We start from the raw sequence: 27,728 nt of genomic DNA, 5'->3' as shown, positions 1-27,728 counted from the left end.
CCTCTTGTGGGGCCACAACACTTTGTTATTTTCTCGATGAAGCTTCGTTCTTTCAAAAAAAACCTGCTTAGTTTTCTGTTCTGCACGATGAAACTTTGGCCAACTTGTGTCTGCCACATTATCCACGAGTACATCATCATCATCATCCTCTTTGTTGTTATAAAATTAAACTTAGTTCATATTTTATTGCCTTAATTGCTTTGAATATGTTATCTGTTGTTTAATTAAGAATGATGAAGATGATAACTACATTTAAATTGTCATAAAAAAAAAATACATTTAATTTTTTTTTAATTAATTTCTTGTTAGTTGAAAAATATATGCACCATGAAAACCTGTGTGGTGTCCACGTAGCCACCAAAATTCTTTTTTTTTTTTTTTTAAGGGAAAATTTCATAAACAGTACACCAAGTAAAGGCCACTAATAATTCTTATACATAAAGTTCCAAACCAATCATTTCGGTACACGAAATCTAAAACTCGACCCACTATCAGTACACGACGTCAATGACGCCGTTAATTTGACACCAAAATGTCTATTATGCCCTCAATTTTTTTTTTTAATAATTTTTTTTTCTGTTCTTTTTTTTTTCCTTCATTTTTATCTCTTTCTTCTTCCTTCTTCCGGATCCACAGCAAGAAAGAGAGAGAGAGAGAAGGATCTGAGGAAGGAGGAATCGAATAGATGAAGAAAAATCAGAAAGAAAGAAAGGAAAACTAAAGAACAGAGGTGAGTTTCGAAGTGGGTGAGCTCGGGCTTCTTCTCACATGAAGAACAGAGGTGGGTTTCGAAGTGGGTGAGCTCGGGCTTCTTCTCACATGAAGAACAGAGGTGGGTTTCGTGGAGCTGGAAGGAAGAAGAAAGAGATAAAAACGAAGGAAAAAAAAAAGAAGAGAAAAAAAAAACTAAGGGCATAATAGACATTTTGGTGTCAAATTAACGGCGTCATTGACGTCGTGTACTGATAGTGGGTCGAGTTTCAGATTTCGTGTACCGAAATGATTGGTTTGGAACTTTATGTATAAGAATTATTAGTGGCATTTACTTGATGTACTGTTTGCAAAATTTTCCCTTTTTTTTAAGCTGAAATTAAGCAATCGTTTATCTTAAATTTTTTTTTTTTTTAAAGGATTTATCTTAAATTCTTAATGTTACAAACTTTGACATATGTCCCATAATGAGGCATGAATAGATTTAAAAACTGAAATTCTGAATAAGGTCTTGTATATAGGCAGCAGCCGCCAAAATCTCTTCCCTTAAGTCATTCTCGCTACTCTCACGATCTTCTTCTTCTTCGATCATAAATTCAAATGGTGAATGGGTAATCTATCGTTGAATTCCTGCTAATTATGTATTGTACGTGTAACTTGGGTATGGTTTTCTCTATAGTAGCAAATGAGGAAGCTCATTTTACATGAAAAATTACATAAACACTCTCACCTACTCCCTAGAAATTCACCTCATTGGATAAATCCTACATGGAGCGGTCCTACCCAAGTTATGATTCTCTTTTTGTTCATAGAGTATAGTAGAATGATAGGAAAATCAATTCTTTTACGTACACATTCAAGTGTTTGGAGAGTCGAGAGTTTCATTTCAAGGTTTGAAAATTATTGTAAAATGTATTATAAATTTAGATTTAGGGCATTAAACAAACCAATTTATTTCTTAACACCTTCACAATATTATTTGAAGGTAATACATTCCATTAGTGTTGGACGGTGAGGTTGCCTTCAAGAATTTATTAGTGAAAATTGCCAAAGATAGGAGAGGATATAATACCTAAATCCCAAATTACAAGAAGTATATATCAAGAGTGAATTCGAATATTAACATGATTCTCTACTAATCTTATGTATTCAAACATGCATAAATTAGCAAAGAATGCGATTACTAAACTACTCAATTTGCTTTATAGTAATATCGACATATTAAAAAGATAACAATATATGACATAAAACAAATAAACCAACTTGACAATATAGACCATATATAATTTTGGCTACAAGTTTTTTTATTTTGCCAGTATGAGATTTTGTCCATCTAATAATACTAACATCACACCATTTTGCTAAGATAGACAATGCACGCATAATGCACAGTTGTGTTTTAGTAAGAATCACTTTTCTAGTAGATACTTTATGAAATTGAGTCATTCTTTGCCTTCTAGAGCAACGATGAAGTCATATAACATTAATTACATTATTTAATTTTATAATATGACGACTTTTGAGCTCTAGCCTTCGTAATTTTTCCACCAAATCAGAAAAAGAAAAAAGAAAAAAGAAAAAAGCTTTTTTTCTTAATCATCCTCCATTCATAATGCAACTATTGTACCAAAAAATCCTCCGTGTCACACGCTAGGGGCCAATGTCTCCTTCTCAATGTCTTTTGGCTGAAGTACTACTTGAAGATTAGGTACAAGAAAGTAGCATGCTTATTCTTAACTACAAGTTATTGGAAGTTCAAGTCTTCAAGCAAGTTTTGACATTATGAATCTAAGACACATCATTAGCAGCCGTAAAAGTATGTCAATGATCCATAATCATGGAAGGGAAGATAAAAAAAAAAAATTAAAAAAAAAAACCAATAGACGATCAAATTGCTAAATTTTTTTTTTTTTTTTAATAATGGTAATTCCATTGATAATAGCGCATGCCAAGAAGGCTATTACATACTCACCTACTGACACATAACAATGGCCAAAGCAAGATTTCGTGGAGGAGCCACAGTAGTACATAGGATAGACCAACTATATTTGAACTTATCGCTCACTTTAAAAACGAGCCTATAAGCTACGGAAAAACATAGCGAATAGACAAGCCAAACTACATTCGTTAGGTTCCTAATACAAGAAACTTATTGTAATTAGACAAAAGCTAAAAACATAGGTTTGGGCCAAGAGCCTAAACCCTAGCCCAAAATTAGAAGCTATTGGACTAGGGTAGAAACCCCAGCCCAGAAACTCAAAGCCCACCAAAGCAAAGTCCACCCAAGGCCCATTCAGCCAGATCCAATCCAGTCCACCCACTTCCACATCCCCGTCGTACGAACCAGCCCAACCCTGCTCCGTCCGCTGCACGCCGCCACGACTTGCGCCCGCCTCAATCTACTCCGCCACAACCTGCGCCACCATTAGCGCCCACCGCCTACGACCCAAACTGCACAGACCACGCCGCCTCAACCCACGCCACCACGGAGAACAAACCAAACCCCGATCCAGGAACTCATCTCCCACCACCACCGAGTTCAGACCGATGACGCCGTCATCAGGGTTCGATCGCCGGACCTGTTAGCATGACAACCACCTCTCACCATCCCAGCCAGAACCACCAAGCAGCCTCGAGCAAAACTCAATCTGATGGAACAAGAGCAATAGCCATGACTACCGGTCCGGCAGCAGACCCCACGACGACGACGAGGCCAGAGGCCAGCCCATTCGTCCGAGCGCTGCCGGACGAGAATGATTGCTCAGATCGGGACGCCGCCGGGCTTTAGGGTTCTCTCGTATCAAATTGCTAAATTAATAATAAATAAAACTCCGAAATATGCTAAACATGATTACATATGTTCCTAATTGACCAAATTATAGCGGTTCCCTGGCTATGCCATATGCAACACAAATTGGTTGCAGGTTAAAAAATAATATCACATTGCAATTTCCATGAATATTTATGAAGCATCATATATAGTTAGGTTTACCCGCTCAACTTGTAAGATCGTTCAATAAAATTTTTCATGTGTACCGATATTTTTTAATTATTGATAGTATCTCGATAGAACTGCAAAGATCTTTTGAGTAAGAATAAGATCATGTATTTGAGTTAGGATCCCACCGATACTTATTGGAGTTAAAACCCAATATATTCTTGGTAGCCAGGAGGAAGGAAGCGTTCTGACATGATCTCTCGGCACAGATTAGTCTCTAGGCCTAGAAAGCCTTTAAGGAACCGTGTGATCTCGATAAAAAAAAAAAAAAGTTCATGAATTTTAATGTGATGTGACAGATGACGACGACGGAAATATTTACATAAATATTTCATTCAATTAAACAGTGACACCTTATAAAATAGGTATAAATATATTTTTCGGATTTGCCTATGTTGGCGTAGGTTAAAATTCACATGGTGTAGTGACTGGTGGGTAAGAATGAGGACAGTAGTACGGTCAACGTTTGAACAACCACCGTGAAGTGCCCGGCCCCCCGCCTAATCCCTCAAAGTCTCAAACCGACCCACCTTACTTTATTCCTTCCCGGCTTCTCCCTCCCCATTATAATATTATTTTATTCTTGTCAAAAACCAAAAAGGAAAATTCCACTCCCTTTTGTCCGTTACAATTTTCTTCACCTTCTCTCTCTCTTCTCTCTTGCTCAGCTCTCAAGTTTCAGGCTCCCACAGCACAGATGTCTTCCTCAAACTAACAAAAGCATTTCCCAGTTGCCACCTCCTCCTTCCTTCCCTCGGAGTCTACGCCACACACTCTCTCTCTCTAGTCTCCCATACACAGAGAGAGAGAATCAGAACACAGAAATAGAGAATCGAAAGAGAGAATCAGAATTAGCTAGGGCTTTGGAGAATGGGGACCGGAACGAGACAGCTCAAGGCTATGCTTCGCAAGAATTGGCTTCTCAAAATTCGTCACCCTTTCGTCACCTGCGCTGAGGTTTCCTTCCTTTTTTTTTTTTTTTTTTTTTTTTTTTTTTTTTTTTCTGGCATTCGGTTTCCGGCGATCATCATCGGTTATTCAGGATTCTTGTTGTTAGCTATGCTTTCTTTTACTTTCCTGGAGTTTACTGCGGAATTTCTATTTTGACTTGAGAGGATGATCATTTTTGGTTCTCAATTGCTATATTTTGGGATCAGTGATTAATTATCAAGAGAAGCTTTAGAATAAGATGATTTTAAGATGAGTATGTATTCGGGATGAATATTTGGAATGTAAGTTAACAAAAGAAAAATAGGGAGGTGGTCTAAAGAGATAGCAAACAGTGAAAGCTTTCGCTGTCTACATCAATTGTGATGTGGCTCGTGGAATCAGAGAAAAATGGGTCATCATCATCATATGCCTTGAGAATTGAAGGTAAAGCTTATTGAGCAACTATTACACCAGCTATGCCCCTATGGAACAGAGTGATGGACATGTATGAGCATGTAGGGATTGATGCGTGTGAGGACAAGAAACGATATGGTTTGAGATTAAGTTGGGAGGGTTGAATTAGCTCCGTTCAGAGACTAATTTGGTTGGCACATGGTCCACAATCATCAATTGATCACCAATTACAAGGACACAAGAATGACCAGATGGTACTTCTAGGAAGAACAGCAGTCAAGTAATCACATGGACAGGGGTAATTAGGAATAATATCATAGCGCGTGACTTGAACAAAAAATATGACCCACAATAGGAAGAATGAGACTTGGGTTCGGCTTGAGATCACGCTATGTTGGTGATGTTGTTATAGTTGCTGTTGCGTTCATTGTTTCTGCCCTCGATGTTTGCTCATTACTTTTTTTTTTCCCTTTTTTCTTTTGTTGTCGTATGTTTACTTTAATTGTAAAGGTAAGTGATTACAATCGACTGCTGTTCCTTTTTGGATTTTGATAATTTTTCTTTTTTTGGATATATGGAGGCCAAAACATGCCCAGAGGATTTTGATAATTTGATTGCAAACTGGCATTTTTTTTTTGAACAATTGCAAACTCGCAGTTTATCCCAGGTTTTTATTCATGATATTTGCAAATTGCATTATTGTTCTAATCATATTCTTTCACTTATGTAAATTGAATATCTGAGTGTTAATTTATTTAATAATTTTTTGCAGATATTACTCCCCACTGTAGTAATGTTGATGCTCATAGCTGTAAGGACACATGTTGATACGCAGATTCACCCTTCACAGCCGTAAGTATTGCAAAACTCTGGCTAATTCATGTTTTGCAGTTGTGATTCACATGCTAGTGTGTGCATCAGGTCTATGCTTGTTACCTTGTGTGGTTGTTGTGTTTTTTTACTAGGCATGTCTAGACAGTCTTTATACTCATCTATAATCTCTCAAGTTAATACGTTTGAGGGAAATAAGGGAACAAAAGAAATTGAAACCTCACAATACTATGGGCATTTTTTTTTTTTTTTGGTTTTCAATGGAATGCTGCTTTCAAGTGAGAAGTACTATTTGTTCTAATCGATCCAGATATATCCGGAAAGGGATGTTGGTGGAAGTGGGCAAAGGAATATCCCCTAATTTTGAGCAAGTGTTGGAATTACTATTGAAGAAGGAAGAGATTTTGGCTTTTGCACCAGACACAGAAGAGACAAGGTCAATGATCAACGTGATGTCGATGAAATTTCCTCTCTTGAAGGTACCCATTGTTGTCTACTTATATTTTCACCCTGTTAGTTCTGTAGTTGCTTAATGTTAATATATAATTGTTTTTTTTTTCTTCGTTTTTGTGCAAAAATTGGGCAAATGCATGAAGTTTACAACTGTTCTCTGCATATATGCGACATTGATCTAAGAACTGTATGACCTCCGTCATATGGTTCTGCTGGCTATTGAGTATAAAAAAGGGGTTGCATTGAATGACATGACTATGTGTAATATGTATTCTTATTAGTTATTACTAGACATTCAGATGAGTGACACAATGGTCATGACTCATGACTCATGACGCGTGGACTTCATTGTTGTTGGTTTGTTTTCTTTTGTTGCTCACTCCTTTTAAATTTATCTTTTATCGCAAAATAATTCTTTTTTGCCATATTATTCACTTAACTTTCAATTAAGCTAGGCCTTGTATATTTTGAATTTTAGTGTATAAGATAGAAAATGAAATAACAGGTTTCCAAAATGAGCAGGGATTTCACAACCCAACCTAAATAAATTATATTTCATACTTGCAGCGTGTTTCTAGAGTTTACAAAGATGAGCAGGAGCTGGAAACCTATATACGCTCAAATCTCTATGGTACCTGCAATCAAATCATGTAAGCCAAACTTCTGTGTTACAATTTTGAGGGAAGTTTTGTTAACTGTAATATGTCTTACAATTGAGACTGAAGAACATTGGAAGACCGGACCAATGAAGATACCAGAATTGTTTCTTTTACAGTTTTCTAGTGCTGGTCAAATGTTGCCTTCCTAATATCTTGGATTCATAACTAGATATATGTATATGCGTGATTTGTGTGAATAAGCTTTGATTCTATGTGGAAGTCATAACCTGAATCAATGTCTTAAAGTATTTCAGTTTTTTAATTTTCCCTTGATTACTCGAATTTATCCACTATGATCATATCTTCACTGTTTCGTTGGTTTCCAGGAATTGTCTGTATGACTCACATATCTGCACACATATGATCTAAGGTCTAACGTATCTGCATACCTGAACCAGTTTTTTTATTTTTCAATTTTTTTCTTAATCTCTCTGAGTAGCTGGAAACTTAATGCATTCTTTATGACCTAACCAACTTGATGGCTGTTTGATTATGTTGTGATGAGATCAAGCTGTTCGATTCTATGAAAGTCACATTATTGAATTTAGTTGTGTTACTGAATAAACTCATCTTTCTAATTAGGAATTGCTCGAACCCAAAAATCAAAGGAGCGGTAGTATTTCACGATCAAGGTCCTCAACTTTTTGATTATAGCATACGTCTTAATCACACATGGGCTTTCTCGGGATTTCCTGATGTTAAATCGATCATGGACACAAATGGTCCTTACTTAAATGACTTGGAACTGGGCGTGAGTACTGTACCGACAATGCAATACAGCTGCAGTGGATTTTTAACTGTATGGTTGCTTCATTCCTTCTCCAGTTTTTGCATTTTTATTTAGGTTTTATTTGTTCCTTTAGTCGGTGAATGGAGCTTCTTTGTAACTATATGTTGGTTAGTTGGTAGAAGCATTTAAAATCTGTTATAAATCTTTCTGTTATCCTATTGTGTTCCCAATACTTGTCCATATATAAAACTAGGTTTGTACTTTTAATTTTGTTTATGTAAAAGGTTCTGGTTATGAATACCATTTTCTGATTATTACATCTTTTTAAAAGAATCACTTTAAATGTTAAGATGAAAATCAATCTGATAATTGTATACACACACAAGATTCTCTTTTCCTGGCCTCTTAATGAAGTTATTCTTGCTATAGCTTAGAAATAAGAGAGGATGAAAGTGATAATTTGGAAAAAAGTATCATTGCTCTGTTTATCCCTTACAAGTGCAACATTTTGATTCATCTTTTCAGATGTAAATCAGTTAATATAAATTAGCACATGCTATCTCTATTAACATATAAGATAAATGCTGCAGTGTTTCTCTGTGTTGTACCTGAATAATCATAACGTCAAGCGAAATATATACCTTGTGCTTGAGCCAAATAGTTTTTCTCGTATGATATTTATCCTTGTAGTTGGCTGGATAAGGTTTCTTTATACTCATACTGGCTACTGATATTTTTTCCCCTGTCTCTTCTCAGACGTCTCTATGTTTGACTGTAAAACTCGCAATCTTGATATAAGATAAATGCTGCAGTGTTTCTCTGTGTTGTACCTGAATAATCATAACGTCAAGCAAAATATATACCTTGTGCTTGAGCCAAATAGTTTTTCTCGTATGATATTTATCCTTGTAGTTGGCTGGATAAGGTTTCTTTATACTCATACTGGCTACTGATATTTTTTCCCCTCTCTTCTCAGACGTCTCTATGTTTGACTGTAAAACTCGCAATCTTGAGATAATGACTAAATACAGATATGTTATCAAATCATTCACCAGTCTTCATACTGAAACGTGATGCGTTCGCCTTTAAATAAGTCCATTGATTTTCACCGAAGAATAATCCACCTTCAAAATTCCATCCTTATGTCGTTACTATCTCTATAATATGACTTTCGTGTTTATTTGATTTATTTATTTATTTTGAAAAACTATTCTTTGAAAAACCCCTCATCTTCAATGAAATTTAAAGTGAAACTGCATCCACTATAGTTAGGTTCCATATATTTGAAAACTTATGTTTTCTTATTTCTTCATAATTTTGCAGCTCCAGCAAGCACTAGACTCTTTTATAATTTTTGCGGCCCAGCAATCGGATACCAGAAATATAGAACTTCCTACTTCGCTGTCCTCTAGCACACCTTCCTCTCTCAAAGTTCCATGGACGCGATATGGTCCGTCAAACATCCGTATAGTCCCGTTTCCAACTCGTGAATACACTGATGATGAGTTCCAGTCCATCATAAAAAGTGTCATGGGTGTACTGTATGTATCCCTTGAATGTTGTATTACTGTATCTTTTGTTTATTTAGTTTTGTTTCTGTATTTCATGTTCAAATTATCACAATCAATATTTGTCAGCTATCCTGACAAATTCCATTTTGTTGTTCTTGTACTTGGGTGAGCAGGTATCTTTTGGGATTTCTCTATCCAATTTCGCGCTTGATCAGCTATTCTGTGTTTGAGAAGGTTTGGTGATTGTTATGATGATACAGCTGACAATAGTCCCAAATTGTTTCTGTTTATTTATTTTTGGTTGGATAACTGTTTCAAGTCATGCTAGTTTGTTTGTCATTTTAATTCCTGACTGCAATCCATTTATTTTTTGTTTTATTTTTTTTCAGGAACAAAAGATAAGAGAAGGTCTTTATATGATGGGGCTGAAAGATGGGGTATTCCATCTATCGTGGTTCATTGCATATGCTTTGCAGGTTGGTTTTAAATCCATCAGCTTTCATTGAATTGCGATTATTGTATGTTCTATGTTCTATTTTGCTTATGTGAAGACATATAGAATAAACATCTTGCTTCGGAGTCTCAGTGATTTGCCTCTAGGGATAGATTACTAACTAATGCTGGCATGGGTTTAGTAACTGCTGTGCAGTAATTGTGTCTCACAAACGATCAGTTTGCATGAAAAGCAGTGCCACCAAAACCCTTTTCCACCAAAAAATCCAGAATCGCTTTTCAAATTCTATTATGAAGACCAACCTTTTTTCTTCGCTTTTCTGCGTCCTCACAATTTCAATTGCAATACAGACAGCATCCAAAAACTGTATTTTGGATATATATGCAGAACAGATCTTGAATGAAAAGACTAAACTACAAGATAAGGGATGCGTCTTCCACTATGTCTGTAAAATAGCAGAATAAATAAGTTTTCTGTTTTCAGACAATCCTCTGTCCTTAAGCAATTCAAATACCCCCCTTTTTCTGTAAACTTTTTTTTCCAAAACAAAATCCAAACTATCCCTGTCAACTGGTCCTAAGCCTTTTCAAAATCAATCTTGAACACCCATCCTTTCTGTTTTTTTTTTCCCCTTCTTTCCTACTCTACCTCATTGGTGATTAGAATTTCATCCAAAATCTGCATCCCTTTTTGAAAGAGCCCCTTGAGCTCAAGTAATAGTGTCTCCCAAAACCTCCCTCAGGTTTTTCAGAGTCTGCATCCCCCTACCTTCAAATAATATAATACAAATTTGACACCAAAGACCCATGATGATGGCAAAAGTTCTCAAGGACCTACAGTCATCAACTTCCTTTTCTCCTTCCTCTCTTCGCCATTATAAGGAGGGGAAAGAGGGAGGTTTATGATGACTAATGGGTACCCATCTGGGTACTTCAGCCATCCCTACACCAGATTCATTGGCCTGAAATAGCCAACCTGATTGTATCTGATTGTATTTGTGAAATAGTATCAGAATATTTAAATTTTGTCATTTCAGTGTATGGCATATTTTGACATGTTCTTACAGGTTCTTAGTTTCTAATAGTTTTGACTTCTTCTGCAGTTCGCAGTTTCTTCTCTTATTATTACAGTTTGCACGATGGATAACCTTTTCAAGTATAGTGACAAGTCAGTGGTGTTCATTTACTTCTTCTTTTTCGGAATAAGCGCGATTATGCTGTCATTTTTAATCTCTACATTCTTCGAACGAGCGAAGACAGCGGTTGCGGTTGGGACCCTTGCTTTCTTGGGTGCTTTTTTCCCATACTACTCTGTCAATGACGAGTCTGTTCCTATGTAAGTCCTGAACATTGTGGATCTTTATAGTTGACCCTACCCTTCTTTATCAGTGCAAATTTGCAAATTCTGTAATGCATGTGGGACTGATTAACATTGTCGCTTTCAGGATTCTAAAGGTCATTGCCTCTCTGCTTTCACCTACGGCTTTTGCTCTGGGGTCAATCAACTTTGCTGATTATGAGCGTGCTCATGTTGGCCTTCGTTGGAGCAATATATGGCGGGTATGTATTTGGGTCTCCCTGCCAAAACTATTCTGATTTGTATAAAGGTGTTTGAATTTTGATTGCTATTATCTCTGTAGGCATCATCCGGAGTGAATTTTTCAGTCTGTCTCCTGATGATGTTGCTCGATGCGTTGCTGTACTGTGTAATTGGTCTTTACCTAGATAAGGTATATTCTAATCCAATCTTCTTCTTCCTTTTTTATTTTATTATTATTATTATTATTATTATTTTTTATGAATTAGAGTTTCCTAAATTGTGCCAACAGCATCTCATGTTTGCGCTTCTTTATTAATGTTCTATCATGCAGAATTACCCTAAAGCTTTTCATGTATCATGTTTAACAGAATGGTATAGTACTGCCCTATTACCTTTTTACTGTACAGAGTTTTGCCAAGGTTAAACAGAATGGTATAGTATAATCCTATTAATCATGTGTTCCAAACTTGTTTCACTACTGGAGGAAACGATTGTGCCCAAGATGATTTATTTTCTGGTTCATTTGGGATCCTGGTAGGGAATAAATGCTCGTAACTTATAGTGGCCCTTTGGTTCTTTGAAATAGGTTTAGGATTAAGACTGAAAATAGGATGGAAGAGAATGATTTTGGCATTTTTTTCATGGAATAACCATTTATGTGGTAGTGATAAAGACCATGTTTGGAATTTGGAACACTGTGCTGTACATCGTTGTTTTCAAGCCTCTTGTTGTATTAATTTCTTGCCAAGAGGTAGGACAGAGGTGTAGGTTTCACTTTGGTATTCTCTGACCTCTTCCTCTTCCTCTTCCAGTGACAACAAGATAGATTAAGATTTTGAAGGATATTATAGTCATTGTTGGTTCGATCAACTTGCCCAATGAACTGAGGTTAAAATATCAAGACTTAAACCCATTTTGGTTGAGAACTTTAGATTAAATTTTCTTGAACCTGAGAATGAGCCTAAATTTGCTTGAACCAGAGAGACCTTTCAACCTTTTTATTTATTTATATATTTATTTTATCCCCATCCCACTCATCCCATGATGCTGGTGTGATTTGAACCCGTGATCTCCACAGTGTTGGTTATTCCATTTTCATAATTTATTTTTTTATTTTTTTATTTTTTTATTTTTTTATGCTAGAAATTGATCTCCCTCTTTGGAAAAATTTATTGTCATCAGGTACTTCCGAGAGAGAATGGAGTTAGGTATCCCTGGAACTTCATTTTTCAGAAGTGTTTTTGGAAGAATCCAAATATTAACAAACACCACAACTCCAGTCCAGAAGTTCATATTCGTGACAAGGAATCCCAGAAGGCAATGTTTTCTCGGAAAGAAAATGCTAAAGCTGCTGTGGAAGCAATAACCTTCGATATGAGACAACAAGAGCTTGACCATAGGTATGTGTGCTAAAATTTTGGATGCTTCGGTATTTATACACCATGATTTACTCTTAGCTTAACGATTTGTCAACTTGTAGATGCATCCAAATAAGGAATCTGCATAAGGTTTATGCTAGTAAAAAGGGGAAATGTTGTGCTGTCAACTCATTACAGCTCACCATGTATGAAAATCAGATTCTTGCTCTTCTAGGTGAGTATGTTCACTATTTTACATAATTATTTGATTTTATTCTCTTTTAGCTGAGTCTTAATATTCAAATGCTGAAATATGATTTTAATATATGAGTTGATCTATATATCCTTGAAAAAGAATATCTCATCTTCTGGCTTGTTAAGTTTTCTGGAGTTTGGATTTCATATTTTCTTAGCATCTGTGGTTAGAGGTTTTGAACTCATATTCCGTTCTCGAGGGTTTCACACTACAGACTGCCGTATAATTTTAGCATATTGTAGTAGCTGAAAAGAGAGATGTACTTTTACTAGGATGAGTCATTTTTGTTTTGCACCAAGTTTAAATTTTGTAATTTACAGGACATAATGGAGCCGGTAAAAGCACAACGATATCAATGCTTGTTGGCCTTCTTCGTCCTACTTCAGGGGATGCTATGGTGTTTGGAAAAAATATTATGACAGACATGGTAAATTATCTTTTCAATGCATCAGTGCATAACACGAGCATGAAACATGGATCAATTATGGGCTTAATATGATTTTTGACTGTAGCTCACTCTTTTCTATGATTAGTATCTGGTATAAGTAATACCATTGGGTCAGTGGGGACCGAAATTGTAGGGATAAAGTCTAAAGGAAATTATTGGGTTTGATAGCTACATTTTTAAATACCATTGACCCACTCATTAACAATTTGGATTTGTTCAGAATAAATAATTTGGATTTGTTCAGTTGACTAAAATATAAAAAAGAGTGCTGAATGAAGTGGGCCGGTTTTTGTAGATCACGATTTAGGGTTTGGGGCTAATGGTTTCAGGGACCAGGGTAATGGGCTGGGCGGAAATTTGGGTTTGGAGATCACGATTTTTGAGCTAGTAAATCTCCTCCTGGCAATGTGCTGCCAATCATTGTATTACTGTGGTCATAATATCTAGTGATGCCAGAGCTTACAAGCAAGTCATAATATCTAGCGATGCCAAAGCTTTTCCTCCTAGCTCCTTTCTTCATCTTCTGTTTTTTGTGTGGACGTTTTCTTTGTGTACATGGTGGTGTATAACATGGACGGATGGAAGGAACACTAGATATATGAATCTTTCAGTGTCATTTAATTTCTCTTTAGATGTTTTTAATATCTTCTTCTAGTCCAGTTTGATTTCTGTTTGATTGTATGTGGTTTTATCTGTAGGAGGAGATACGGAAAGAGTTGGGTGTATGCCCTCAGCATGATATCCTTTTTCCAGAATTGACGGTAAGTTTGTCGTTTAATTCATTTCCCACTTTAAATCTAGTAATGTCTTTGATTGAATGCTACTATTACATAGAAGCTTTCTAATCCTAAGCTGCGTTGTGCTCTGTCTTTGTTTCATTGTTGTATATTTGAGAATGGATCACTTGCCTGGTACTTGTTTTCTTGCGCTGGTTTGTTTGTCTTTATACTCTTGTCTTCTAAACAATACGTAAATAAATAATTTTTTGTGTCATTGAATCTTCATTCTTGTAAACCATGACTTTCCGGTTCTAACTGAATGGTTTTCTCACTATGATTTTATGCTCTGTTCTTTCATTTCATTAGGTTCCTAGAAATTTTGTTGATGCATACAGGCACTTTTCTGAACTCTGGTTCTACAGTAATTTCTCATTTTGATTTGCTGTGATACTTTATCCAGGTGAAGGAGCACTTGGAAATATTTGCTATATTGAAAGGTGTGCAGGAAGATTTTCTGAACAGCGTTGTTATTGATATGGTTGACCAAGTGAGTTATTTTTGCATAACTGGGTTCTCGCATGTTCTTTGTTTGTTTTTGCCAATTTTATCAATTATATGTTCTTCAAAAGAGTTACAGGTTGCCAATCATTAAAACTGATAATATATAGCATATTGACTTCTTCCTATTTTATATTTGAATTTGCAATACAAAATCTGATTTTCTTACTATTTCATTCTACATGTTCAAAATCTGTGATGGAACTAGTAATCTGGTTTCTTGATTTTCAGACTATGCAATTTAATCAATTCCCTTGTTAATTTACTACTTTTAACTGCACTGGTCCCTCTGTAGTCTGGTGGCTTTATGTTGCATTAACGTTTTTGTGCTACCTGTTACCCTCATCTGCGAATTTGATTATTATGAACGTTAATTCTGGGGCATTTTTTTTTTTTTTTTTGGTTCATGATCAAAGTAGGATTTTTGTTTACTATTCTGTCATTATGCTCAGGTAGGGTTGGCCGATAAAATCAACACTGCTGTTATGGCTCTTTCTGGAGGAATGAAGAGGAAGTTGTCTCTTGGAATTGCACTAATTGGAAATAGTAAGGTAATGCAACATTTCAAAGGCAATTGTTTACTTTCCCCGTGGGAATATACTCGAAAACTTAATTTTTTTTCTTGTACAGGTTATAATTCTTGATGAACCTACTAGTGGAATGGATCCATACTCTATGCGCTTGACTTGGCAATTAATAAAAAAGATTAGAAAGGGCAGGATAGTATTACTGACAACACACTCAATGGATGAAGCTGAGGCACTTGGAGATCGCATAGCCATCATGGCCAATGGTTCTTTGAAATGCTGCGGAAGGTCTCACCCCTGAAAGCTTATCACATTCTTAAGTCTTCCTGTGCTTTTGAGTGATGCATGTTAACTTAGTCCATAGGTGGTTCTGTGTTCTGCTCAAGTCATATCTTCTAGTTAACTTAACATCACTGTTGGTCCCTGTTATTTTAGTTTATTTATTTTTTTTGTTTTTGGGAATCCTGTTATGGGTTAAATTATTTTGTACTGTCTCATGTTTTGGTGAGTGGTGATGATTCGAATGGTTGAGGCGTATATCCCATTTTTGCCTATATGACCTAACAGTTTGATGGACTAGTGCTTTAAACAGATCTTATTAGAGATCTATTTCTACGCATGCATACCTGTCTTGGGTTTATCAACATATTACATGAATATCTCACCTCTGATTTTTATTTCAACAGTTCCCTTTTCTTGAAGCATCAGTATGGGGTTGGTTATACTCTAACTCTAGTGAAGGTAATGACCCTTTTTGTTCATATGTTGTTGGATTGTACTGAATTGTTTCTCTTATCATTAGAAACAATAACATGCTATGTCCTTTTCATTTCAGTCTGCACCCACTGCCTCTATGGCTGCTGATATTGTTTACCGCCATATCCCATCAGCAACGTGTGTGAGTGAGGTATCCGTCCATCACATTCCATGATTCTCTGTACCATTGCTGCTAATTAGCAAAAAGCTGTCTTATATTGAGTATTTTACATTATACTAAGTCCGAGAAATATGTACACCCTGTAGTCCAGGGTAACTTTTAATGAAGCTCTAATAAGAAAGAGATCTCAAATTAGTAATTTATGTACACAATATTTGGTACTTTACAGTAGACTACTATTAATCTTATGTGTCAGTATAAGTTGACTACTATTTTAAGCAATAGTTCTTGTTTCCTCAACATGCCCATTGTTATGATAAGGTTGTTTCCCTGCCGTTGGTCCGGAATTTCAGGGAAAGGCAATGGATGTCTCCGTTTACATTATAATAGTCCATTAGCTAGCAAATAATATTTGATAATACTAAATTGTATATGTGGTTTTTATATTCCTATGCAGGTTGGAACTGAGATTTCCTTTAAGCTTCCATTGGCATCCTCTACATCCTTCGAAAGTATGTTTAGAGAAATTGAGAGTTGCATGGGATCATCCACATCAAACTTAGAAACAAGTTGTGATGAGAAGGACTATATTGGCATTGAAAGTTATGGCATATCTGTCACAACTTTGGAGGAGGTGTTCCTGAGGGTTGCAGGATGCGATTATGACGAAGCTGCTTGTTTTGACCAGAAGAATGGTCCACTGTGCCCTGAGTCTCTGATTTCTCAAACTTCTCATGATCCTACCCACAAACAGATTCTTCACTCGAAGAAATCTTTTGCTTATTATAAAGAGATTCTTGGGGTCTTATTTACAATGGTGGGAAGAGCCTGTGGTTTAATTTTTGCTACAGTGTTAAGTTTCTTAAACTTCTTAGGTGTGCAATGCTGTGGCTGTTGTATCATTTCAAGGTCAACATTTTGGAGGCATTCTAAAGCATTATTCAAAAAGAGGGCAATATCTGCCCGCAGAGACCGTAAAACAATTGTTTTCCAGCTTGTAATTCCTGCAGTTTTCTTATTTTTTGGCCTTTTATTTCTCAAGCTCAAGCCACATCCTGATCAGGAGTCTGTTACCTTCACAACTTCACATTTTAATCCACTATTACGTGGTGGTGGTGGTGGTGGTCCAATTCCTTTTGATCTATCCCGGCCTATTGCACAGGAGGTTTGTTAATCACTTCAATTTTCTTTAACCTTCTATTTTTATTATTATTTAATATCTATGGTTATGTTGCCGTATCCCCTGGCTTTGATAGTCTATAAAATCAATGGTTTCCTTATAAATGCTACTAATGCTGCAGGTTGCAGAATACATAGAAGGGGGTTGGATACAAACCTTCAAACCTAGTGGGTATAAATTCCCCAACTCAGAGAAGGCATTGAATGATGCAATTGAGGTAGCAGGGGAAACTCTGGGACCTGCTTTACTTTCAATGAGTGAATTTTTGATGTCCAGCTTTAATGAATCTTACCAGTCAAGGTGTGTGGAACCAAATTCTAAAAATTTATCGTTGTTTACTAATTCTATCTATCGTAGTGGATTAGAATGCTTCATTGAAATGAAAGTCGATATGACAGCACTATTGAATAAATGATTTCTTGTAACAAAACCAGCAAATGTCTTGGTCTACTATAATGAGCCTGTAATTTGGTGATCTTTCTTTTAATGTAATGAACCTGGTTTAGGTATGGCGCAGTTGTGATGGATGATCAGAGTGATGATGGGAGTTTAGGGTACACTGTGCTACACAACAGTTCCTGTCAGCATGCTGCCCCAACCTTTATCAATTTAGTAAATGCTGCAATTCTTCGGCTTGCTTCTCGTAATAAGAATGTGACAATTCAAACACGCAATCACCCTTTGCCAATGACAAAAAGTCAACATCTGCAACGGCATGTATGTTCCACCTTTCTTATTTTTGTTCTGTTCTTGACCTCCCTTTTTTTTTTTTTTTTTTTTTTTTTTTTGGGAGAAAAATGTTCTGTTCTTCACTAGGTGAGCAAAAAATAAGAATTTAATTCTTCTAATTTATTAAGTGTACGATAAAATATAAAAATCTATACGTAAAAGCCAATCATCCATTTCATTTCTCTTTTTACAAGGATTTCATTTTAAAGTTCGCCCTATATTATTATTGTTATTATTTTTCTTTTTTTGAAAAGTAAAAGCCAGTCTGTGTAGATTTTGGTAATTTTCTGTGTTGGACTTGGATTGTCATTTTCAATTTCCATTAGCTGCCTGCAAGAAGCTGGGTAAATTAGAAGTGGTTTTGGTATCAAGTAAATGTAAAATAACTTTTTGTTGAAATTATGTAAAGCTGAAATTTGCTGAATTAATGGAAAATTTCCATCATAGCATAGTTATGTTTTAACCTCTCTTTTTGTTTGATATGATTCAGTTACCAATGACAGGATATGTGAACATTAATTTTAGTTAACTTTTTAATATTGTAGGATTTGGATGCTTTCTCTGCTGCAGTTATTGTTAGTATCGCCTTCTCCTTCATTCCTGCGTCATTTGCTGTTCCTATAGTGAAGGTACCGTACCAAACCATCTATGAGATGAATGCCAATTTTTGAAAGCAAAAACATCAAAAACAGAAATGTTAGATCGATGTCAAACGGAAAAAGATGGAAATGACCAGCGTATAGCCTTATTTTTAAGAAGATGACATCTGCTTAGATATTTAATTTAGTCGTTCCTTCTGCTTGTTATGTACTTTATATTTTTATTTTAAACAAGTTTTATGGATCACAATGAAATCCAATTTTGTGTGATCACAGTGAAACAAATTAAGATTTATATGCTCTATACTTTATCCTAGAAGAGTAACTTTTGTTTCGTTGGTTGTTGCAGGAACGTGAAGTAAAAGCTAAACACCAACAACTTATTAGTGGAGTATGTTTGCTTCTTTGGCAAACCAACTATTGACTATGATTCTGTATTTTTGTTTGTGGTACTTATAAGATTAACTGCATTGTGATATATCCTTCCTCAGGTTTCCGTACTGTCATATTGGACTTCTACATACATATGGGACTTCATCAGCTTCCTCTTTCCTTCATCTTTTGCCATAGTTCTTTTTTACATATTTGGTATGTCCTTAAAGGATTTTTTTTTTAAATTTTTAAATTTTAATATTTATTTTAGGAAGCTGAGCTTTCAATATCATTTCAGATTGACATATTTTTGGTTATATTATTGATGAGAGGGCCATCCTTTTGGGAAAATGAGCCTGGCATTAGAAATGTCAAATGAGAAGTGATGTGGGGGTCTCATCTGCTTTATGTCATCCTTTAACATATCAGACCTCCATTTTATCATGCTACGATGTTTCACGATTTATATCTTATTTAAACTATGAACATAATATATATAATATCATCCAGTGATGGAGGAGAGGAATCAATATCTATGGACTTTCAGTCTACCATGACATTTTGTAGGATACATTCTTTTCTTTACCATATTAGAAAGTGTGGAAATGCATATTACTTCTCAAATAAAAATGCAATGTTTGATTAAAAAGAAAATAAAAATACTGTATAATAATAAGACAGAAACAGGTTTGCTTCATACCATTTTGTTTCGTTGGTGTCTGGAGATATAGGGATAGGGGGGAACATAACCTCTTATATGGATGTTGAATACAAAGTTAGAAGATAATTGACTAAGTTCCTATCCTCTCAAAAGATAATTGTTCGGCGCTTTTGCAAATTACTGGTTCTCTCTGTGTCTGTGCATGCGCATGTGTGCCAACTGTCATACTCGGGCTTTGCCGTAGTCTTTACTAAGTAAACTTTTATTATTATTGTTTCTGTTTTGTTAATTTAATGTGTATGTTGACAAATTACTTGAAATAAAGTTAATAGACTTATAGGTGTGCAAGATCTGAAAGTTAACTCTCTTTCTGGCTCCATATGTGTCAGATATAGATCTCAAAGACTAGTATATTGAATGCTGAGCAGGTCAACAAACTCTTTTCCAAATTACGAAAGAAATCTTTAATATTAAAGGGGAATTGGTTTCAATGGCTTCCAACCAACTCAAAAATATTGTCAACTCTAATCTGGAATCGTTGATGGTCATGGACACACTGTTAAACTTTATTCTATTTTTCAAGTTCCATTATAAATTTCTTGTCGTAGGAATACTCATGAAAGTACAAAACTGTATGTAGGTCTGGACCAGTTTATTGGAAGGGGATGTTTACTGTCGACTGTCGTCATGTTTTTAGCATACGGATTAGCAATTGCATCATCAACATACTGCCTTACGTTTTTCTTTTCTGATCACACTATGGCTCAGGTGGGGTAATGTATGGCATTAAGCTTTCATGTTCATAATTATGAATGTTGTACTCTTCTTTATTAACCTTCTACTTAATCATACCCAGAATGTGGTTCTCTTGGTCCACTTTTTCACGGGACTCATTCTTATGGTTATCTCATTCATTATGGGGCTTATAAAGACGACGACAAGTGCAAATTCTTTTCTTAAGGTTGGATTCCTATATTCAAATGCTTTTTTATTTTTTTCTTGTTATTCTTGTCATTCTTACAACTTCTATCATCAATTTGTGCCATAAGGATTTTGATATATGTGTCATGTTTCCTTGTTGCGTTCTAATCTTTTATTATTATTATTATTATTTTCAATAGTTAGACACCTACTTTAGTTGAGGGAAAAATACCCTACATCTGAAATGGTAATTGATAGCTTGAAGCTAGCGTACTTTATTCTGTAGAAGTTCGAAGTTAATTTTACAATGTTGACTCATTTAAAAAAGGAGGACAAATTGCAATGTCGTAATCCATTAAGGATTTTATTTTAATTTTAATTTTATTTTTATCAAAGTCTTATACAGTATTTAGTTAGTATTGTAGTTTTGCTAGTATTCTGTTGGTGTGATTTATCAACAATGCTGAGAGCACGAGTCAGAAACTGTTTGCTAGTATTCTGTTCTAACTTACCTCTTCGTAAATCTTGAGGTTCATTATAGAATACCGAGTGCTGATAATATGATAATAGCAAATAGCTCCCCTGACTTTTTGGGTTTATGCTTCCAGAACTTTTTCAGATTATCTCCAGGATTTTGCTTTGCTGACGGACTCGCTTCACTGGCTCTTCTACGTCAAGATATGAAAAATAAAAGCAATAAGGCCTTTGATTGGAATGTTACTGGTGGCTCAATCTGCTACCTTTGTATTGAGGTTCGTATTTTACTTTAGGGATTTTGCATGAAACTCTGCGAATTTGCTTAAAATTCTTCTATGCGGAAATTTTAATGAATAACTGAGGTCTGCTAATGAGCAATAACTCTAGTCCTTAGAGTGTGTTACTTAAGTGCTCTTCTATATTGAACCTTTCCAAAAGTTAAATGTTTGCAAGGTAAAATCTTACAGTCAAAATCTTTGGAGGGTCACACTTTGTACCTCTCTACAAATCTTTGTTGTTGATCATGTCCTGTTGTTTAAACCAAGAATATACAAAAATAAAAATATAGGAGAGTGTAATGAAAAACTTTACAATTAAAACACGTCATGGTATGTAGCGTCTTGGAGAAACATATATCAAAATATAGAAAAAGATTAGTAGGTAAAACTCTCTTTACTTTTCCAAAACTTCCAACTCAATTCTGGAAAATTTTGCTGATAGCTGTAGTCATGTTCCCATGACCCTTGCTTGGATGGTATGTTTTTCTGGTCCCCTCTCCTGTCTTCTATTTCTCTTCTCATGTATTGAAAATAAAGCAAAAGATGGTTAATTACTTAAATTCATATTTTCCTTCTTTTAAGCGATGTATACTATTTGCTGCATTTGACGTAGTAAGAAAATAGATTTTGTATATAATATTGTAGTGAAGCTACCTTTGACATCTGCTAGTGCACCGGTGCATAATTTAAAGAAAGAGGTGCAACATATCTTGGATTATTACTGATTAGATAATCAAATATAGGATTGAAATGAAAACTGTAATTAATGTGCAAAGTAGGGTTTCTCTGATCTGATACAAATTTCTCGCCTGCTACAGAGCATTTGTTACTTCCTTTTGGCACTTGGTCTTGAAATCTTGCCCTTCAATAAATTGACACTAGCCACACTCAAGGAGTGGTGGAAGAGTATTAAAAGTATCCCACCTAGCACTTCAAGTTATCGAGAGCCCCTTCTGACTTCTTCCGCAGAATCTGTCACTCTGGACCTTGATGAGGACACAGATGTGAAGGCAGAAAGAACTAGGGTACTTTCAGGTTCCATTGACAATGCCATCATCTACTTGCGTAATCTTCGTAAGGTAGTATTATATGTGCTCTGAAGGATGTTTGTGGTTGTCTCAGTTGAATAATGCGATACTTTCAAATCTTGTTGGATAATGGCAATAATGTCAACTTTCAGGTGTATCCAGGAGGACAGCAGCATGCTACAAAGGTTGCGGTACATTCATTGACTTTTTCAGTTCAAGAAGGGGAATGTTTCGGTTTTTTAGGAACAAATGGAGCTGGGAAGACCACAACTCTGTCTATGTTGACTGGTATATAATAGTTGAACACTGGATGGTTATTGTAATTTAAAATATTTATATGCCATCTGGCCTGTTATTTCTCTTAGTCGCAAATTTGTTTCTAAAACAAAATTGGAGGAAACCACCTCTTACCAACCACTTGCATATCATGATAATAGGAAATATTATGTTACAAGTGCATCAAGGTCTCTCCTTATTTCCTTTTAGGTTTTCCTAATTCAAATATTCTGAGTTATCTTTATTACAGTTCACGTGACGGTTTCCTTAAGAAGTTGTCAATCTTATATAAAATATTAGGGAAACAATTTTCAATTTTTGGATTGCTAAAATTTTGTGGCATTATGTGCTTTTGCATACTTCCAATACTTAACCATTTTGTCATTTTCTTCTTTTCTAATGAAAGAACTTGCAAGCAGGTGAGGAATCTCCTACGGATGGGACTGCTTGTATATTTGGCAAGGATATTTCCTCCAATCCCAAGGCTGCTCGTCAACATGTATTTCCTTATTTTTCTTCATATATTTTTGCGTATATTTGTGCAGAACTATCTGTAATAGTTTAAAATTTTTAAGAGACCCTTTGTAGAAATATATTATAGGTCCCACAGTCCCACTAAGCCTAGCCATTTGATTGCCGGTTTTATCCTTAGACTTTATTATTTAACTGATTCTATGCAATGATGATCTTTGAAGAGGACTCAAGTTTTTTTCATATATATGTTCTTCAATCTGCATCAAATAGCTATAAAACCCTAATTTTATTTTATCAATCAATTTCAGATTGGGTTTTGCCCACAGTTTGATGCTCTGTTAGAATATTTAACTGTTCAAGAGCATCTTGAGCTTTATGCCACGATAAAAGGAGTACCAGATAATAAGATAGCTGAGGTACATATCTAAATTTGAAGCTCATAGCAATTAATTATCTCTTTAGCAAACAAACCCCCTGCATGTTTATGTTGTGGGTATAACTTTAGCACTCTTCCTATATTCTTTTTCTTTTTAATAGGATCTGTTTCTTTTAAAAGAACAATAAGAATAAAAATAAAATAAAAATAAAAAGATGATCAGTCAAATGGTGAACCCCTCTGCCTGAAAATATGTGACAGGTTGTAATGGAAAAGTTGGTGGAGTTTGACTTGTTAAAGCATGCCGGCAAACCATCATTTTCCCTCAGTGGGGGAAACAAGCGAAAATTATCTGTTGCAATTGCTATGATTGGAGATCCTCCTATAGTTATTCTTGATGAACCATCAACAGGTATATGTGCTGCCTTCAAATTTTGGCATAAATTCTTGTGAACTTGCTGAGCATGCATGATAAAATAAATTTTTTGTGGGTTTAATATGTGATCTAAGTAACGTTATCAGCCGAACCACAAGTAAATGATGACAGAGCATTAAGAAGCAATTAATGAAGAGACATCAGACCCAGGGACTCTGGAACTTAGATCCCCGACCCTTGATCTTGCCCTCCTCTAGAGTTAGTCAGGAAGAAAAGGAGGATAAGGATAGTTGGTACTGTTGTTTTCTGAAAAAGGAAAATAAGGAAATCAGAAATAGGAAATTATCTTTTATTTATTACTGTGAGATTGTTGTTAATGAAGATGAAAATGGCATAGCTCTACCCATTTTTTTTTTTTGGTGCGGAAAATGGACTTTAGTAGGTTAAGCCTCCTAGAAAGTAGTGCTTTCTCTATAGCCTAGCATAATTTAATACAAGAATAATTCTAATGTTTGGATTTCATCTACAATCACGTTCCAATTCCAAATCCAACATAACCCATCCTATCTCCATTTATTGGATTTAAAATTTCTTGTTACAAGGATATTATGTTTTGCTTCTCTGGAAATATTTTGATATAGTGGATAGTAGGATCAAGGTCATCACATGCACTGCTTTACTAGGCACAATACTGAATTTAAGTATTTTTCCTATATGAGGTTCTTGACCGGACAATTTTGTGACTAAATTACGTCTAGATGTTCGCCAGAAATATTCTGTCAATGCAAGTGTTTTGACGCTTTATTGTTGCAGGCGTTTTTGATACGCATCATCCCCCCAAAAACACCCCCTCCAAAATTATATATAATATAAATACTTATAATAATAAAAATAAATGAAGAAATGAAACAAGACACTTGTATTACTTGATTTAGACTCCTACCTATTTTATGGGCAAAATTCATCTAACTAGTGTTATATTAGGTATGGATCCAATTGCCAAAAGATTCATGTGGGAAGTGATATCTCGTTTATCGACCAGACGAGGAAAGACAGCAGTGATACTGACTACCCATAGTATGAATGAAGCTCAAGCTCTGTGCACCCGTATCGGAATCATGGTATCAATTTACCTTGCTTACTAGCTACTTGAAGCACTTGTTAGTTCCAGCGTGCAGATAACAATATAACCTCTTTTATATTTCGCTTTAAGGTTGGAGGCCAATTACGGTGCATTGGAAGTCCCCAGCATTTAAAAACTCGATTTGGAAATCATCTTGAGCTAGAGGTAGTTCTTTTTGGTTTTCCTTCTGTCCTTTGCTTGTGGAGTGGGGTCGTGGGAAATATTATTTCATGATATGATATTTTTTGGTATATTAACGTCTGTTGCTGTCCTACTTAGGTTAAACCTATTGAAGTCAGCTCTGTGGACTTGGACAAGCTTTGCCGAGTTATCCAAGAAAGCCTCTCATATGTTCCTTCTCATCCAATGAGCTTACTTGATGGCCTTGAAGTCTGCATTGGTGCCACTGACTCCATTGTGGCAGAAAATGCATCGGTGGCAGAGATTAGTTTATCACGAGAAATGATAATTATGATTGGACGATGGCTTGGGAATGAAGAAAGAATAAAGCCGCTTATATCTTCAACACCACTTTCAGATGGGGTGCTTGGTGAACAGTTATTTGAGCAGTTAGATCGAGATGGTATGAGAAAGTTTACTTTGAAATCGGTGCATTAATTATCTGAGTTGTTTTTACTTTGAAGTTCTTTTGTGCATTTCTTTCTGGGTATAAAATTAGGATGTGCAAATTTAGAAGTCCCAATTCTCAAATATGTTTATGAAAGAGAAAAATATCAGCATGTTTTCACTAAGGGATCACTTTGTATGAAGACCAGAAGGAATTTCATGTGGACCCAATTCTGAATGAAATATCCTTATGTTAGTTTCCATTCAAGGGTCATTGTACTAAAAATCAATCAAATCCAGTATGTTATGTTTTAGCTTCTATTGATAGCTTCCACAATCCCTGTTTGTAGTGTTTTAGTCACCTGTCGGTGGTAATCTTAATTACATGTGAGGAATTACCCTCCTTTGTATTGTGAAGTGTGTTAGCCCCCAAAAATGCAGGGGAATTTTCTTAATTTGTGATATTTACCGAGTTTCAAACAGCATTTATAATTTTCTCAGTCCGACTTACTTCCTTAATGCTCTTGGTTATGCTTCTTTAATTAACATCCCCGGTTCCCAACTTTTGAAAAAATTCACTATGTAGTTGATGGTCTAAACTCTATTCGGAATGTTGATGTTGGTAAATATATATTCTAGTATTACATCTAGTATTTTTCTTTCTTTTCACTTACTATTGGAGTTTGTGCAGGTGGGATACCGTTGCCAATATTTTCTGAATGGTGGCTGTTCAATGACAAGTTTTCAGCAATCGATTCATTTGTCCTATCATCATTTCCTGGTGCAATGTTCCAGGGAATGAATGGCTTGAGTGTTAAATATCAGGTAACATTGATCTTGGATTAAGGTTCTTATTTATGGTAATTCTGCATGGTTTCACCTGGGTTTATTTATTAATATATACATGTGTGTGTGTGTGTGTGGTGTGTGTGTTTGTAATATACAAGATCTTGGTATTTCTGCTGCAAGTCAAAATATCCATGTAGTGATTTGAAGACAAATGAAAATTGGAACCTTACTATTAGGGTCAACTTTTTTGCCCGATTTCTCGGTAGTACTTTCAGGAGAGGGAATGGCATTTCTTGTATGGAGACATTCTAGGATATTCATAATGAGAGTCCTTTTTTCTTGGTGTAATAGGGTCAGTAAGATAATTGGTGTCTCCAGCATAGAGTGTACATATTATGGACACATACACATCATGTATTTCATGTTTATGCTAGCACATCAGAATCTTTTGGAATTTAAATCAGATTTTGTTTTCAGTTGCCTTGTGGTCCGCACCTCTCTCTTGCTGATGTATTTGGACACCTTGAACGGAAAAGGTGAATCTGTCATGCCTTTTTGTTTAATTCCTTTTCTATTGTATCTCCCTAACCAATGTTGATATCTCTCTTCTTTTAGAAACCGCCTTGGCATCGCAGAGTACAGTATTAGCCAGTCCACTCTGGAGACCATATTCAATCATTTTGCAGCCAACTCTTGAGATCTATATCATCTATTGGAACATATATTATTCAGCATAGTTTAACAGAACTAATCAAGTTGTTAACAAGTAGAAGCAGCTCTCTTGTTCTTCTTAGAGTTGAGCTCGTCTGATGAGTTGTGAATATTAGAAACAGCATATTGTACATAGTTAACTTTGGTGAAATGCAATCTTTGAAAATTACGGGTCTGCTTGATAACCATAGGCTATGATGCATTACTCGTTAGCGCCCATGCATTCGTTGGACGGTGCACTGTGTTACGGAAAATTGTGAAAAAAAACAAGGGGAACCAAGTACAATTTCAGACGAAGGTTTTCAAGTAACGTGCAAAAGTTCCAAGATTGAAAGTGGCGATACTCTGACCTGTGAATATTAATATTTGTCAACTCCTTATTCAGCAATAATAGTGATATTCAATCATTTCCAAAGTATGAGCTCATTTCTTGGTTTCTTGGACGTCAAAATTTGGCTTGTGAGATCAGTACTTTTTTTTTTTTTGAAAAGGAGATCAGTACCTATATTTATTAGGAGTTTATTGATTGAAAATTAAAATCCAAATATCACTTTATCACCTCTAATAAGTTTCATTTCATGACTACCAAAGTTCTCGATCGGGCGATGCTCGCTCCACATCAGCATTAATAATTTTTTGTGCTTCGAATGGATTCCTGTATTTTCCTATTGTAAAGGAATGTGGCCTCTCGTTGACCCTTTTCTTTTCCCCGACTTGCCACGGTTCTTAGGTTGCTGCTTGATCTTTGATCCCTCGGATGCGGATTATTTGGTAAGCTTGGGGTCTTTGCACTATTGACGTTCAATTTCAAGCGTTTT

General features: G+C 35.6%; 1 protein-coding gene across 4 annotated transcripts; it reads left to right on the top strand.

The window, feature by feature from the left end:
- The first annotated feature begins 4,287 nt into the window (after nt 1-4,287).
- LOC133721226 (ABC transporter A family member 1) lies at nt 4,288-27,085 on the top strand. 4 transcript variants are annotated; one of them, XM_062147778.1, is made up of 40 exons: nt 4,292-4,666; nt 5,826-5,905; nt 6,195-6,363; nt 6,905-6,987; nt 7,579-7,795; nt 9,050-9,267; nt 9,411-9,471; nt 9,627-9,713; nt 10,794-11,026; nt 11,136-11,250; nt 11,331-11,420; nt 12,413-12,630; nt 12,711-12,823; nt 13,165-13,271; nt 13,991-14,053; nt 14,472-14,558; nt 15,022-15,120; nt 15,200-15,384; nt 15,783-15,837; nt 15,932-16,003; nt 16,431-17,138; nt 17,275-17,453; nt 17,660-17,870; nt 18,428-18,511; nt 18,831-18,872; nt 18,973-19,069; nt 20,155-20,282; nt 20,371-20,475; nt 21,044-21,187; nt 22,009-22,269; nt 22,371-22,506; nt 22,914-22,993; nt 23,277-23,384; nt 23,606-23,756; nt 24,705-24,841; nt 24,934-25,008; nt 25,123-25,426; nt 26,102-26,235; nt 26,677-26,735; nt 26,815-27,085. In XM_062147778.1, exons 1-40 carry the CDS (start codon nt 4,580-4,582, stop codon nt 26,894-26,896), a joined length of 5,664 nt encoding a protein of 1,887 aa, XP_062003762.1. In that variant the 5' UTR covers nt 4,292-4,579; the 3' UTR covers nt 26,897-27,085. The 4 variants fall into 4 exon arrangements, 3 of the variants coding, with proteins under 3 accessions (XP_062003762.1, XP_062003761.1, XP_062003763.1); XM_062147777.1 differs by having other exon boundaries at nt 6,075-6,363; XM_062147779.1 differs by lacking the exon at nt 4,292-4,666 and adding an exon at nt 4,866-5,083.
- Nucleotides 27,086-27,728: the final 643 nt, after the last annotated feature.

Source organism: Rosa rugosa, chromosome 7, assembly GCF_958449725.1.
Source record: "Rosa rugosa chromosome 7, drRosRugo1.1, whole genome shotgun sequence".
In the NCBI taxonomy this organism is placed as follows: Eukaryota; Viridiplantae; Streptophyta; class Magnoliopsida; order Rosales; family Rosaceae; genus Rosa; species Rosa rugosa.
This window is presented reverse-complemented; position numbering and strand designations above follow the sequence as displayed.

Bases quoted from the DNA above. Each gene is read 5' to 3' on its own strand.
- LOC133721226 (XM_062147777.1), top strand. From the start codon at position 4,580: ATGGGGACCGGAACGAGACAGCTCAAGGCTATGCTTCGCAAGAATTGG. The intron at 11,027-11,135 runs GTAAGTCCTGAA...TGTCGCTTTCAG, and splicing joins AATGACGAGTCTGTTCCTAT to GATTCTAAAGGTCATTGCCT. The intron at 18,512-18,830 runs GTACCGTACCAA...TGGTTGTTGCAG, and splicing joins TTGCTGTTCCTATAGTGAAG to GAACGTGAAGTAAAAGCTAA.